The sequence below is a fragment of the Fundulus heteroclitus genome, chromosome 20 (genome assembly GCF_011125445.2).
Source record: "Fundulus heteroclitus isolate FHET01 chromosome 20, MU-UCD_Fhet_4.1, whole genome shotgun sequence".
NCBI classification, from domain to species: Eukaryota; Metazoa; Chordata; class Actinopteri; order Cyprinodontiformes; family Fundulidae; genus Fundulus; species Fundulus heteroclitus.
Genome location: NC_046380.1, coordinates 765994 through 781626, shown reverse-complemented (window position 1 = coordinate 781626; position 15633 = coordinate 765994). Strand labels below are relative to the sequence as shown.

General features: G+C 47.1%; 1 protein-coding gene across 3 annotated transcripts; it reads left to right on the top strand.

The window, feature by feature from the left end:
• Window positions 1-11: 11 nt before the first annotated feature.
• LOC105917804 (RNA-binding protein 39) lies at window positions 12-15126 on the top strand. Of its 3 annotated transcripts, none has more exons than XM_036151718.1 (15): window positions 12-168; window positions 1192-1289; window positions 1411-1460; window positions 1805-1975; window positions 2137-2190; window positions 3091-3208; window positions 4109-4261; window positions 4327-4470; window positions 4549-4614; window positions 4680-4884; window positions 4957-5043; window positions 9205-9328; window positions 12203-12308; window positions 14453-14531; window positions 14611-15126. In XM_036151718.1, the coding sequence occupies exons 2-15, from the start codon at window positions 1236-1238 to the stop codon at window positions 14712-14714; spliced, it is 1515 nt and encodes a 504-aa protein (XP_036007611.1). In that variant the 5' UTR covers window positions 12-168; window positions 1192-1235; the 3' UTR covers window positions 14715-15126. The 3 variants fall into 3 exon arrangements, with proteins under 3 accessions (XP_036007611.1, XP_036007610.1, XP_036007612.1); XM_036151717.1 differs by having other exon boundaries at window positions 16-168; window positions 1235-1289; XM_036151719.1 differs by lacking the exon at window positions 12-168 and adding an exon at window positions 452-694 and having other exon boundaries at window positions 1235-1289.
• Window positions 15127-15633: the final 507 nt, after the last annotated feature.

Genomic DNA, 15633 nt, shown 5'->3' with positions numbered 1-15633 from the left:
CTGATTTAAACGCTGTTTTGATCTCGTATCGTGGAAGTCTCGCGATAACTCCCGTGGTTGCCATTTAAAGCAGCAGTAGCGAGGCGCGAACCCCGGACGGAGGAACCGTTATCGGACAGAGGAGAGACGGTCAGCCGCTCAGAGCCCACCGAGCTGCCCCGGACCCAGGTAAACCGCCACCGGCTGCCGCTCAGAGCCGCCGTCCGGCCGCGGGAGGACCGCCGGGAGCGGAGCCATCGCGGAGGCCCGTCTCTCTTTTTGTTAGCCGCTAGCTGCTGCTAGCTGCGGAGCTCTGCAGCTGCTGATCCGTCTGAGCATGCGCACTGGCCGCAGAGAGCCACAGCGGCTGCTAGCGGCTAGCTGCTAGCAGAACATCACGGTGGCTTCCAGACCCGGGTCCGGACTTCTGGGCTGGTCCGGGTCCTGAACCCTGGGACGGGGATGAACCCAAAACCCGGTTAACGGGCTGTAGAACAGCCGGTAACGGTTCCGGTGGCTCATATCCGCCCCCTGGGTCCTGTTGGGTCCCGGTTTCCCAAGCAGAAACCAGGCTGTCACCTCCTTCCCTGAGCCGGACTCCCAGCTGGACTCCCAGCTGGACTCCCAGCAGAACCCCGCTCCTTCGGACCAGACTGAAGGAGGTTCTGGTTGTAGTCGCTGCTGGAAAACAAACCTTTACTAAAAACTGATGCTGGTCATTTACTGCTGGTTCTTCAGGGTTAGGGTCGCTGCTGACATGGTTCTGGTTATTCATTGGTTCCGACCTGGATGCAGACTTCAGGGTTCTGCTGGTTCTGCTGGATCCGACCGGATCTCTAACGCTGGTGCAGATGGAGAATCTGAACCGAGCTGTGGCCGTTTGGTTCAGTCCTGATCCATCTAAATAATCCAGGAAGAAAACGGTCCAGTAGCTCTTCTGGACCGGTTCCTCTTTGTTGGACCGGTTCCAGGTGAGCTAGTGGATCAACCAGTTTAACGCAGACGGTCCACATGTAAAAGAGGACCATCGGCCCATCGTTAGCGCTGACGGCCTCCGATCACTAACGACCGTGTTTGTGATGATTCACTAAAGTTATTAAATTGATCTGTGAAGAGTCGTATCACCTGTCCACGTCTCACCTGTCCACGCCTCACCTGTCCATGCCTCACCTGTTCTCGTCTCACCTGTCCACGCCTCACCTGTGGACTCAGCTGACTGACGGGGTGAACTAAGATCTGTGTCTCTGTGTGGCAGCATGATGGCCGATGACCTGGACATCGAGGCGATGCTGGAGGCTCCGTACAGGAAGGTGAGACTCACCTGAACACACCTCAGGTCCTCTGGTGTTAACCTCTGCAGACGTGGTTCTGGTTCTGGTTCTGGTACCACAGAGTGAGTGTTATTAACAGCCCATGTCCTCTGTCTGTCAGGAGGACAGCAAGAACCAGAGCCCCGAGGGACAGGAGGACCGCAGCAAGAGGTAACAGCACCACCTGTGGGTCCACATGTCGCTCAGCAGAACCGAACCAGAACTTTCCCTCAGACCTCGGCAGGTTGTCTGGTGTTGCCTGAATTATAGAAGTTATACTTAAAGCGGTTTAGTGTGAGCGGAGTCGGGTCCAGTCAGAACCGGGCCTTTAGCTGTGAGTGTGAAGCTGGAGGAGAAATCCAGGTAGATTCCAGAACTCTGTCAGGTTCTGCTGAGCTGCTGCCCTAAATCCAGTCAGAACCACACAGTCCGGTAAAGCAGAGGTTCTGACTAAGTCCTGCACGCCGTGATGTCAGAGATCCCCCCGATCTGATTGGCTGCCACCCGTCTGACAGGAAGAAGCGCAGCCGCAGCAGAGACAGGAAGCGCAGCCGCAGTCGGGAAAAGAAGCGCAGCCGCAGCCGAGATCGCAAACGCAGCCGGGAGCGGCGCCGGAGTCGCAGCCGGGAGCGCAGACGCAGCCGCAGCCGGGAGCGGGCCGGGCGCTACAAGGACCACCAGAAGCAGTGAGTAGGTGGGGGGGTAAAGACTACTTCCTGTGATGTCATTTCCTGGTTCAGCAGGAAGGGGAGCAGCGCTCCTGCTGGGAGGAGAACAGAACCAGAGAACCTCACAGAACCTCAATGGGTTCATCAGCAGGAACCTGACCGTGTGTTCTGTGTTCTAGTCGCAGGCGATCCAGGAGCAAGAGTCCAATCAGGAAGGAGAAGAGCCCCGTCAGGTGAGCCCCGTCAGGTGAGGCGCGTGCCGGTGTAGGTACCAGATTGACTCGGGTCCTGCCCCTTCTGATGACGTCACTATACATAGTTGGTTTAACGTTTGCTCAATTGCGCAAAATATTGAAATTGGTCTGGACAACTTACTAAAGTAATTATAGCGGGGTGTAGGTTTTATTCGAGAAAGGGATTGCGTTTGTAAACGGACAATTTTACGAAGAAAATCGCCATTGTCCATGCGCCTCCCGATGACGTCACCTTATGGCAACGCCACGCAAACAAACTACATAGAGCCCGCGGTCTGCATTTGTAACAAATCAATTTTGTTAAGTTAATTTAGTGGTTTCTTTTTTCTCAAAAGCTTGAACAATGTACCAAATACCACAATAAAAAAATAATCAAATTCATCACAATCTCATCTGGAATAATAAAAAAAACGTGATCAGAAAGAACAACATCAGTACAAAAAGGAGGAATGAACGTTTTGATTTTAAAGTGATGAATGCCGTGATAAAATTTAATTTGGCTGCTGACTTTTATTAAAAATGAAATGAGTTTATGGTTTAGTTTCCCTTCACAACTTAAAAAAATTGGAGGAATGAAATCTCTCTAAGGTTGTAACTTTGATCCTGCAAAATTACATTGCAAAATGATGTTAAAAGTTTGCATGCCTTGACTAATTTACGGGAAAATAAATAACCATAAATTAACAAAATAAAATTGATTTGTAAATGGAGACTGCGGGCGCAATGTAGTGTGTTTAAGATGAGTTGCCACATGTTGACGTCTTCGAGAAGCGCAGACCCCGCCCCGAGTCGATCTGGCAGCCCGAGACGATCTGGTACCTACACCGGCCGTGTCTCCTCGTCCTGGGCGGTTCTGACCCGCTGCTCCGTCCTCTGCAGGCTGCCGCTGGACAACCTGACCCCAGAGGAGCGGGACGCACGCACCGTCTTCTGCATGCAGCTGGCGGCACGCATACGCCCGCGGGACCTGGAGGAGTTCTTCTCTGCTGTGGGAAAGGTACGCCGCTGGACAGGAAACGCATCACCGCTGACTTCCTGCTGACTTCCTGCTGACTTCCTGCTGGACTCAGACCTTCAGAGTCTGAGCTGTGGGCGGTCCTCCTGCTCCTCGCTGAGCCTCAGAGGTCTGGCTGCTGCTCCACATCGTCTCCACCCTGAGCCTCCTGTGGAGAACAGGAAGCGCCGGATGGGAGGAGAGCTGAGGTGGAGGAGAGCACAGGTGGAGGAGAGCACAGGTGGAGGAGAGCTGAGGTGGAGGAGAGCTGAGGTGGGAGGAGAGATCAGGTGGAGGAGAGCTCAGGTGGGAGGAGAGATCAGGTGGAGGAGAGATCAGGTGGAGGAGAGCTGAGGTGGAGGAGAGCACAGGTGGAGGAGAGCACAGGTGGAGGAGAGCACAGGTGGAGGAGAGCTGAGGTGGAGGAGAGTTCAGGTGGAGGAGAGTTCAGGTGGAGGAGAGCACAGGTGGAGGAGAGCTCAGGTGGAGGAGAGCTCAGGTGGAGGAGAGATCAGGTGGAGGAGAGCTCAGGTGGGAGGAGAGATCAGGTGGAGGAGAGATCAGGTGGAGGAGAGCTGAGGTGGAGGAGAGCACAGGTGGAGGAGAGCACAGGTGGAGGAGAGCACAGGTGGAGGAGAGCTGAGGTGGAGGAGAGTTCAGGTGGAGGAGAGTTCAGGTGGAGGAGAGCACAGGTGGAGGAGAGCACAGGTGGAGGCGTGGCCTGAAAGGAGCGATCAGCCCGTCTGAAGGTGCTGGTCGGTGTCATATTCTCCGCCTGCAGTCGTTCTCTGACCTCCTCGTCTGTCGGGGTCCGGTTGAGCCCGCCGTGGTCAGCATGGAGTCATGGAGGATGTCTGTGTCGGGGGCGGAGTCTCACCTTCCTCTTCCTCTTCCTCGCCACAGGTGCGGGACGTGAGGATGATCTCGGACAGGAACTCGCGCAGGTCAAAGGGCATCGCCTACATCGAGTTTGTGGAGGCCAGCTCGGTTCCTCTGGCCATCGGCCTGACGGGGCAAAGGCTGCTGGGAGTTCCCATCATCGTGCAGGCCTCCCAGGTACGCAGGTGTGTGTAAGCTGCTGTGAGTGGCGCGGCAGGTGAGCTGATGTGTGACGTGTGCAGGCAGAGAAGAACCGCGCGGCTGCTGCAGCTGCAGCCAACAACCTTCAGAAGGGAACGTTTGGACCCATGAGGCTGTACGTGGGCTCTCTGCACTTCAACATCACCGAGGAGATGCTGCGAGGGATCTTTGAACCCTTTGGACGGGTGGGCCGCGCACACGCAGGTGCTGATGAAGCCTCCGCCCAGGTGTGCTGGTTCTGACGGCTGCTTTCTGTTGGTCAGATTGAGAACATCCAGCTGATGATGGACAACGAGACGGGCCGCTCCAAAGGCTACGGCTTCATCACTGTGAGTTCATGCTCCCGCTCACCTGTCCTCAGGTGACCAGCAGGTGTGTCACTCTCTGCCGTCAGTTTGCAGACGCAGAGTGTGCGAAGAAGGCGCTGGAGCAGCTGAACGGCTTTGAGCTGGCGGGCCGGCCCATGAAGGTGGGTCATGTGACCGAGCGCACCGACGCCTCCGCCGCTTCGTCCTACCTGGACAACGACGAGCTAGAACGGTCAGGGGTGGACCTGGGAACCACCGGGAGGCTGCAGCTGATGGCCCGGCTGGCTGAAGGTGAGGCCGCACCTGTTCACACCTGCTGTAGGTCTGACATCACCTGAAAGACTCACCTGTGTGTCCGTACAGGTACGGGTCTGCAGATCCCTCCTGCTGCTCAGCAGGCTCTGCAGATGAGCGGAGCTATTGCTATCGGAGCCCTGGCTGCTGTGTCAGGTAAGATGCTGCACCTGAGGTGGACAGGTGTGCTGCCTGCAGCTGGTCCACACACGCTCAGGTCAGCCAGGTGGGTCAGGTCTGCAGTTACTCAGGTGTGGGTCTGGCGCCATGACAACCTGCTGAATATCTTTTATAAACTCAGTGCAATAAATCATATTATTGAGAACTGATCTAATGGCATAATAAGGTAAATATGTCCTCTGGACTAATTAAGCTTTGCCGTCATGTTGGTTTAAATAAAAAACTTAAACCCTGCAGCGGTTCTGCTCGGCTCTTCATCTCTTTCCGTTTCTCTGGTTTCACTTTGAGCTTACCTGACACCTTTCTGCTGCACCTCTGTCTGACAGAGGCTTTTATGTTATGTGATTAAAGTTTATCCTGCTATGAGTTGTTTATGGCCACAGGCCTAGTGGGGTGTCTGCGGGCGCTCTGAGGCGTTTACCTGTAAAGGTGTTTAACCTGTAAAGGTGTTTAACCTGTAAAGGTGTTTAACCTGTAAAGACGTTTAACCTGTAAAGACGTTTAACCTGTAAAGACGTTTAACCTGTAAAGACGTTTAACCTGTAAAGACGTTTACCTGTAAAGGCGTTTAACCTGTAAAGACGTTAACCTGTAAAGGTTTTTAACCTGTAAAGGTTTTTAACCTGTAAAGGTTTTTAACCTGTAAAGGTGTTTTACCTGTAAAGACGTTTAACCTGTAAAGACGTTTAACCTGTAAAGACGTTTTACCTGTAAAGGTTTTTAACCTGTAAAGACGTTTAACCTGTAAAGGTGTTTTACCTGTAAAGACGTTTAACCTGTAAAGACGTTTAACCTGTAAAGACGTTTTACCTGTAAAGGTGTTTAACCTGTAAAGGTGTTTAACCTGTAAAGACGTTTAACCTGTAAAGACGTTTACCTGTAAAGACGTTTACCTGTAAAGGCGTTTAACCTGTAAAGACGTTAACCTGTAAAGGTTTTTAACCTGTAAAGGTTTTTAACCTGTAAAGGTGTTTTACCTGTAAAGGTGTTTAACCTGTAAAGACGTTTAACCTGTAAAGACGTTTAACCTGTAAAGACGTTTAACCTGTAAAGACGTTTTACCTGTAAAGGTTTTTAACCTGTAAAGACGTTTAACCTGTAAAGGTGTTTTACCTGTAAAGACGTTTAACCTGTAAAGACGTTTAACCTGTAAAGACGTTTTACCTGTAAAGGTTTTTAACCTGTAAAGATGTTTAACCTGTAAAGGTGTTTTACCTGTAAAGACGTTTTACCTGTAAAGGTTTTTAACCTGTAAAGACGTTTAACCTGTAAAGGTGTTTTACCTGTAAAGGTTTTTAACCTGTAAAGGCGTTTTACCTGTAAAGGCGTTTTACCTGTAAAGACGTTTAACCTGTAAAGGTGTTTTACCTGTAAAGGCGTTTTACCTGTAAAGACGTTTAACCTGTAAAGGTGTTTTACCTGTAAAGGTTTTTAACCTGTAAAGGCGTTTTACCTGTAAAGGCGTTTTACCTGTAAAGACGTTTAACCTGTAAAGGTGTTTTACCTGTAAAGGTCTTTAACCTGTAAAGACGTTTAACCTGTAAAGACGTTTAACCTGTAAAGACGTTTAACCTGTAAAGACGTTTAACCTGTAAAGGTGTTTTACCTGTAAAGGTCTTTAACCTGTAAAGGCGTTTAACCTGTAAAGACGTTTAACCTGTAAAGGTGTTTTACCTGTAAAGGTGTTTTACCTGTAAAGGTGTTTTACCTGTAAAGGCGTTTTACCTGTAAAGGCGTTTTACCTGTAAAGGTCTTTAACCTGTAAAGACGTTTAACCTGTAAAGACGTTTAACCTGTAAAGACGTTTAACCTGTAAAGGTGTTTTACCTGTAAAGGTGTTTTACCTGTAAAGGTCTTTAACCTGTAAAGGCGTTTAACCTGTAAAGACGTTTAACCTGTAAAGGCGTTTTACCTGTAAAGGCATTTTACCTGTAAAGGCGTTAACCTGTAAAGGTTTTTAACCTGTAAAGGCGTTTAACCTGTAAAGGTGTTTTACCTGTAAAGGCGGTAACCTGTAAAGGCGTTTAACCTGTAAAGGTCTTTAACCTGTAAAGGCGTTTAACCTGTAAAGGTCTTTAACCTGTAAAGGCGTTTAACCTGTAAAGGTCTTTAACCTGTAAAGGTCTTTAACCTGTAAAGGTGTTTACCTGTAAAGGTGTTTTACCTGTAAAGGTGTTTTACCTGTAAAGGCGTTTAACCTGTAAAGGAGTTTAACCTGTAAAGGAGTTTAACCTGTAAAGGCGTTAACCTGTAAAGGTGTTTACCTGTAAAGGTGTTTACCTGTAAAGACGTTTAACCTGTAAAGACGTTTAACCTGTAAAGGCGTTAACCTGTAAAGGCGTTAACCTGTAAAGGTGTTTACCTGTAAAGGCGTTTTACCTGTAAAGGCGTTTAACCTGTAAAGGCGTTAACCTGTAAAGGCGTTAACCTGTAAAGGTGTTTACCTGTAAAGGTGTTTTACCTGTAAAGGCGTTTAACCTGTAAAGGTCTTTAACCTGTAAAGGTCTTTAACCTGTAAAGGCGTTAACCTGTAAAGGTTTTTAACCTGTAAAGGCGTTTAACCTGTAAAGGCGTTTAACCTGTAAAGGTCTTTAACCTGTAAAGGCGTTTAACCTGTAAAGGTCTTTAACCTGTAAAGGCGGTAACCTGTAAAGGCGTTTAACCTGTAAAGGTCTTTAACCTGTAAAGGCGTTTAACCTGTAAAGGTCTTTAACCTGTAAAGGAGTTTAACCTGTAAAGGCGTTAACCTGTAAAGGTGTTTACCTGTAAAGACGTTTAACCTGTAAAGGCGTTAACCTGTAAAGGCGTTAACCTGTAAAGGTGTTTACCTGTAAAGGCGTTTTACCTGTAAAGGCGTTTAACCTGTAAAGGCGTTAACCTGTAAAGGTGTTTACCTGTAAAGGTGTTTTACCTGTAAAGGCGTTTAACCTGTAAAGGTCTTTAACCTGTAAAGGCGTTAACCTGTAAAGGCGTTTAACCTGTAAAGGCGTTTAACCTGTAAAGGTCTTTAACCTGTAAAGGCGTTTAACCTGTAAAGGTCTTTAACCTGTAAAGGCGTTTAACCTGTAAAGACGTTTAACCTGTAAAGACGTTTAACCTGTAAAGATCTTTAACCTGTAAAGGTCTTTAACCTGTAAAGGTCTTTAACCTGTAAAGGCGTTTAACCTGTAAAGACGTTTAACCTGTAAAGGCGTTAACCTGTAAAGGCGGTTAACCTGTAAAGGTGTTTATCTGTAAAGGTGTTTTACCTGTAAAGACGTTTAACCTGTAAAGGTCTTTAACCAGTAAAGACGTTTAACCTGTAAAGACGTTTAACCTGTAAAGACGTTTAACCTGTAAAGACGTTTAACCTGTAAAGACGTTTAACCTGTAAAGACGTTTAACCTGTAAAGACGTTTAACCTGTAAAGGTGTTTTACCTGTAAAGGTCTTTAACCTGTAAAGACGTTTAACTTGTAAAGGCGTTTTACCTGTAAAGGCGTTTTACCTGTAAAGGCGTTTTACCTGTAAAGGCGTTTTACCTGTAAAGGCGTTTTACCTGTAAAGGCGTTAACCTGTAAAGGTTTTTAACCTGTAAAGGCGTTTAACCTGTAAAGGTGTTTTGCCTGTAAAGGCGTTAACCTGTAAAGGCGTTTAACCTGTAAAGGTCTTTAACCTGTAAAGGCGTTTAACCTGTAAAGGTCTTTAACCTGTAAAGGTCTTTAACCTGTAAAGGTCTTTAACCTGTAAAGGTGTTTATCTGTAAAGGTGTTTTACCTGTAAAGGCGTTTAACCTGTAAAGGAGTTTAACCTGTAAAGGCGTTAACCTGTAAAGGCGTTAACCTGTAAAGGTGTTTACCTGTAAAGGTGTTTTACCTGTAAAGGCGTTTAACCTGTAAAGGAGTTTAACCTGTAAAGGCGTTTAACCTGTAAAGGAGTTTAACCTGTAAAGGCGTTAACCTGTAAAGGCGTTAACCTGTAAAGGCGTTTAACCTGTAAAGGCGTTTAACCTGTAAAGGTGTTTAACCTGTAAAGGTGTTTAACCTGTAAAGGCGTTTAACCTGTAAAGGCGTTTAACCTGTAAAGGCGTTTAACCTGTAAAGGCGTTTTACCTGTAAAGGTGTTTTACCTGTAAAGGTGTCTCCTGTTTGTGTTGCAGCCGCCATGAATCCGCCTCTCAACATGAATCCGCCTCTCAACATGAACACGCCGGCTCTGAATCTTCCGTCTCAGCCGCTCGCCACTCACTGCTTCCAGCTGTCCAACATGTTCAACCCCAACAGGTGAGCACAGCTGATGATCACCTCCACCTGTCTGGAGCTCCTTCTGCATGTCTGACCCGTTTCTGTTCAGCTTTCTCATCCTAAATCTCTCCATTCTGTCACTTCTGTCCTCCAACAAAGGAAGGAGGCACAGCGTGGTGACCAGGTGTTAGGGTTGCTCTCACCGTCTCTGGGACGCTCTAGATCAGTGGCTTTCAATAGGTGTGCTGGTGAAGAATGTGAATGTGGAATAAAAACAATTACCGGCCAAGGCTGCAAGTGCAGTTTCTTTCTTCTGAACAGCTTTAGGCATCAAAGGCGCTTCCTCATTGTTCACATTGAGAATGCTTGAGAACATGGTTGTTAGAATAGCAACAGGTTTAAATTGTTTTTAATTAGCCTAAAAAGTAAATCGGAATATGTTGGCGTCTGGTGAATTCTGGTGATCTTTATTATTATTATTTCAGGTGAGGTCTCCTGTTGACGTGAGTTCAGTTTTTCTGCTGTTGAAAACAATCGTTTATGAATTTGATCTAAGACCGTTCAATTTTAAAAGTAGGCCCTCTGTCTGTGATGTTTTAGTAAAAGTAGCCTGTAAGATAGAAATACTTGGTTGGATAATTTATGAATGTAGTTTGTCAAATGATCTAAACAACTATCAGTTGTTTTTGAAACACAGCGTTCCAGGAACACAACAGAGAGATGCATTTACTGCAGGGACCTGTGGGGGGGGCTCACATTCAATGAAATTAACAATAAGATAAGATAGTCTTTATTGATCTCACAATGGAGAAATTCACTCGTCACATCGGCTCATACAAGAAGGTGCAGGGTAGGGAAGGTGCATTCAATTATATACAGTGAATCTTCATATATACAATGGATCAGAAAGAATACCAAAAAAATACAAAAAAAAGGAAATAGGAATGGGCATATGATGTCTCATTTACATTCTTAGTGGTCTATATATATATATATAAACATATCTATATACTTAAATATATACATATATCTATGCGCCTACTTACATACGCACCTACGCGTATGTACGTGCATATACATTGTATACATTTGTACATACATACATACATACACACATGTGTGCTGACTTATGTTCAGGTGATGATAGCAGCAGAAGTCACTACATCAGGATTATTGCACGGGTTGTAGGACAGTGTATTAAATAGATTATTGCACCTTGGTTATTGCACATTAATTATTACACTTATGGTCACAGTTACAGTTACAGTGCAGCATTGTAAAATCTTATAGCAGCAGGAATAAATGACCTGCGGTAACGCTCCTTTTTACAGACAGGATGTCTAAGTCTGGCACTAAAGGAGCTGCTCAGCTCCTCTACAGTCTGGTGCAGGGGGTGGAAGGTGTTGTCCATGATGGATGTGAACTTGGACAACACCCTCCTCTCAGCTACTTCCTCCACAGAGTCCAGAGAGCAGCCCAGGACAGAAGTGGCCTTCCTCACCAGCTTGTTCAGCCTCTTTCTGTCCCTCTCTGTGCTGCCAGGAGCCCAGCAGACGACAGCATAGAGGAGGGCTGAGGCCACCACAGAGTCATAGAAGGTCTTAAGCAGAGGCCTGCTCACTCCAAAGGACCTCAGCCTCCTCAGGAGGTGGAGGCGGCTCTGGCCCTTCTTATACAGAGCGTCGGTGTTATGAGTCCAGTCCAGCTTATTGTTGACGTGAACACCCAGGTATTTGAAACTCTCCACAGTTTCTATGTCCTGCCCCTGGATGTTCACCGGTGAGTGAGGTGGGGGTCTTCTCCTGAAGTCCATCACCATCTCCTTGGTCTTACTGGTGTTTAAGCACAGATGGTTCTTCTCACACCAGTCCACAAAGTCCATGATGACCGACCGGTACTCCAGCTCGTTTCCCTCAGACACACAGCCCACAATGGCCGAGTCGTCGGAGAACTTCTGAAGGTGGCAGCTGTCCAACCCTGATCTAGATAAATCCTGCAGTACCTGCTGTTTGCTGTGGACCTTTAGTCAGTAGTAGGAGTAGCAAGGGATTCTGGGTAATCCTCAGAGCAACAGATTCGCTGCATTAAGGGAAAACAATGAAAGTTACATTTTCCCTGTTTTTTGAGACGGGGGTTAAAATGCTTCTTCCTTCCTCAACGGATCATCAGAAAAGGTGTGAGAACCGCTCAGAAGCCCAACTAGAACAACCGTATAGATGATCCACGCTCAGCGCTAACGCTAAGCTACGTCCAGGAGGTTCCCTTCAGGCTGGAGGAGTTTCTCCTTTACGCAGCAGCGGCCCTGGTCCCGTTTTCTTCCTCACTCGTTTCTTTGTGGTCCTGAATCTTTGGAAGAGTTCACCTCCAGGCCTACCTGGTCCTCACCTGGCTGGTTCCTAGCTGGAGGCTCCAGGTGAGGTGGTTGGTTGTTCACGTGCTGCAGCACAACCTGTGGAGGTGAGTCCGGTCGGACCCGCCCGCCGCTTTCAGCTTAGACAGGAAGTGAAGGCGGTGAACAGGAAGTGAAGGCGGTGAACAGGAAGTGAAGGCGGTAGACAGGAAGTGAAGGCGGTGAACAGGAAGTGAAGGCGGTGAACAGGAAGTGAAGGCGGTGAACAGGAAGTGAAGGCAGTAGACAGGAAGTGAAGGCAGTAGACAGGAAGTGAAGGCGGTGAACAGGAAGTGAAGGCGGTGAACAGGAAGTGATGGCGGACAACAGGAAGTGATGGCGGACAACAGGAAGTGAAGGCGGTGGACAGGAAGTGAAGGCGGTGGACAGGAAGTGAAGGCGGTAGACAGGAAGTGAAGGCGGTAGACAGGAAGTGAAGGCGGTGAACAGGAAGTGATGAGTGTGAGCCCTGATCGCTGCTCCAGCTGACTGTGTGTGTGTGTGTGTGTGTGTGTGTGTTTCAGTGAGAACGCTCCGGGCTGGGAGCTCGACATCCAGCACGACGTCATCGAAGAGTGCAACAAACACGGAGGAGTCGTCCACATCTACGTCGACAAGAACTCACCTGAGGTAGGCCTCTGACCCCTGACCTTTGAGACGCAGCTGACTGGAGGGTTGTGATATTTTTAGAACAGGCTTGAGGGCCCTACATGTGGTCCCTGGTGGCTACCTGGGGCCCGCGGGCCCCATGTTGGTGAGACCTGCTGTAGACGGTCCTTCCATCAGTGTTGTGATGTGGCCGCCGTCCAGAAGAGGGCGCTCTGCTCCTCTGAAGGAAGCCAGACCGCAGCAGTCGTAACAGAAACAATTATGGCGGAGGCGCCAGAACTGGAGCGAGAAGCGGTCCAAATGGACTCCAGTGTGGGATTATTTTCCACTGTTTGATGACAAGGATCCAAAATGCTCTTCGTGTGGTTCTGTTTTAAATAGAAACCCTCAACAAGCTCCTGAAGTCGCCACCTAGCTAGCTCCACCAGCCAGGCTGCCTGGCGGAGCAGAGTCAGCCTCTCCACCAGAACTTCCTGGAAGTGGAGGAAATTACGCAGAAATACTGTAACATGATATAAAGAGACATGAAGCCAAAAGCCCGGCTGGTGGTGAGGGATTAATGAGGATCGTCAGTGTTTCACACATTCTGTTCATTTGTTTCTATTCAGTAACCTAATAGCTTCCCCACTTCGTCCCGCTGGGAAAAAGTGTTGAAATTATAGAAATGTGGAGGAACAAACTCATATTTTAGGAAAATGGCTGCTTATCAATTAACCGATGGATGGGATCAGTCGGCGTTAGTTGAACCCATCCTGATGCATTTCAGTCCAGATATACAAATGCACAATGAAGAATTGGATCTAAATATAAATAAACCAGTCTGTTGGATGCCTCTCAGTACCACAGCAGAACCCACAGCTGGACACCAGTTCAGTTCCACAGCAGCGTGGTACGACCCGGGCGCTCAGATCATAGACCTAATATACGTAGACGCCTCGTTGGGCGGGTTCTGCCTATGCTGCGATGCGTCAGAGCGTCCGCCATGTTGAATGTGGCAAATATGCAGTTACTCAGTCACTTAAACAGTATCAGAGGGACCTTAATCTCAGAATATACTTTGTATTCGTAATATTTTTATTTTAGTAATATTACAAGTTTATGTTCGTATCCCTTTAGCTTCATTCTCCTGAATTCATTCTTGTAAAGAATAAAAATATTTAAAATAATCTAACCTGACCCTGTTACTCCAGGAGTGAAATAATTCTGCAAACTGTGATTATTCTGGAAATGTTCCCCCTTAATTCTCATAATATGACGTTTTTCTCATAACATTACCACTATTGTGTTTGATTGTTTTTTTTTTTCTTTATTCACCTAGGACTTTTTTTCTCATATTATTAATTTTACCTCTTTAATACTCACCCAAAAAGTCTGTTCCTAAAGGTTCACATGTGACACGGTTTTATGAAATTATGAAGACCACAATGTTTAGATTTAACAAATTGATCCTTATATTCATAACACATACACGCACACACATTATATATATATATCTCTATCTATATATATATATATATATATATATATATATATATATATATATATATATATATATATAGATAGATAGATAGATAGATAGATAGATAGATATATATAGATAGATATCTCACACAGCTATTTATTTGGCTTATTTATAATACATCAATTTCTATATATGCACATCTATGTCTAAATACAATAGTCTGTACTGTATGCAAGCTAAAAACCTTGAAAATGGTCTAGCACAGCTTTTTCCTAGTGTTACCACTCTGCAGCTTTAGTGTGTCCAGTTTTGCAACATGGTGCAGCCTTAGTTTATAGAAGGCAGATACAAGTAGTGAAATCAGCCAGAATACATTTCCATGCAGCACAGGAATGAGGCATCTTCTCTGATCCACGTTCATAATAACAGAACTTAACTTTCTGCCACATACAATATGGCGGTGACGTTGACGTGCGAACCTGCGCCCAACGACGCGTCTACGTATATGATGTCTGTGGCACAGACAGCGTCTGACTTCCTGCTGGCTGCACTGACTCCGCCCCTTTAGCTGCTCTTCAGGTTGCTGCCGGGCAGAACTAGAACCTGGCAGAACCGGGACCCATTCAGAGTTTCAGCCGTCAGAGCAGCGTGTAGTGAGACATCTCGTCTGCGTGGAACATCTCTGACCGCTTATGTCTTTCAGGGGAACGTTTATGTGAAGTGCCCATCCATCCCGTCTGCCATGGCCGCTGTTAACGCTCTGCACGGCAGATACTTTGGAGGTAAGATCTGCTGTCACCTGACTGCTGTGGACCAATCAGAGAGCAGCAATGACTAACCTGCTCTCACCTGTGTTTTCAGGTAAAATGATCACGGCGGCGTACGTCCCCCTGCCCACTTACCACAACCTGTTCCCAGAGTCCGTCACTGCCACGCAGCTGCTGGTTCCACCCCCGAGGCGGTGATCAGCAACACTGCCTTCTGATTGGCCACTGGGTGTTAGATCCCGCCCTCTTTTTAAACCCTGAGCTCCCATTGGACCAGTTAGACTGTCTAACCGCCAGCAGAGGGACTGTTTGTTTTCCTCTGGACATGAAACTCTGGCTCTCCTGCTATTGGCTGTTTCACAGGTCACATGATCATGTGACACACCACCATCTACTTCCTGATTCCTTTTTCATGGTTGTGACCTCCATGTGGCCCCGCCCCCAACTGTGGCCTCCAACTATTAGCTCTGTGAGCTGTGTGGGGGCGTGGCAACAGGAAGCTGCCGGCTGATTGGTTGGTCTGAAGCGGTTTAGTATTTAAGTGTTTTTCTAAAATCAGTTTGATTTTGTAAAATTATTGATTAAAAATTATTTTCATGTTGCTCTGAAATGTTGCTGCCTGAATCCCGTCTCTTGATTGGCTGGCGGCTAAGCACCTGCTGATGTATGAGGTAAGCGTGGTGAGCCGGGGACGGCGTCTCTCTCATCCTGGGAGGATTTAAACTCCCTGATTTATGTCAGAAACTTTATTTTAAAGCAGTTTGACTCAAAGACGCGACCAGCAGGGGGAGCTGCAGGACTCGACCAGCAGGGGGAGCTGCAGGCCTCCGGCCTCCAGGACGACGCCAAACTCAGCAGAACATAAAAGTGAGGCCTTGGAGCGCCTTTCACTACCCGATCCGTCCCGGTAGCACGATCCGTACCATCAGCTCATTTGCGTACGCGAGAACAGAATAACTTCCGGGTCGCCAAAAAAAAAAATGTAATTACAGTACTGAAAATACTTATTTCTATACTTAAATCATTAAAGAATACTAAACTATATTGTATAGAAAATATTTAAGATTTTTCTATAAGAAATTGATGCGTTTTACATTCTCCATTGTATTGCTTGACG

Coding starts and splice junctions, on each gene's coding strand:
- LOC105917804 (XM_036151718.1), top strand. CDS start 1,236: ATGATGGCCGATGACCTGGACATCGAGGCGATGCTGGAGGCTCCGTAC. Junction 4,471..4,548: donor TCTTTGAACCCTTTGGACGG/GTGGGCCGCGCA, acceptor TCTGTTGGTCAG/ATTGAGAACATCCAGCTGAT. Junction 12,309..14,452: donor TCGACAAGAACTCACCTGAG/GTAGGCCTCTGA, acceptor TATGTCTTTCAG/GGGAACGTTTATGTGAAGTG.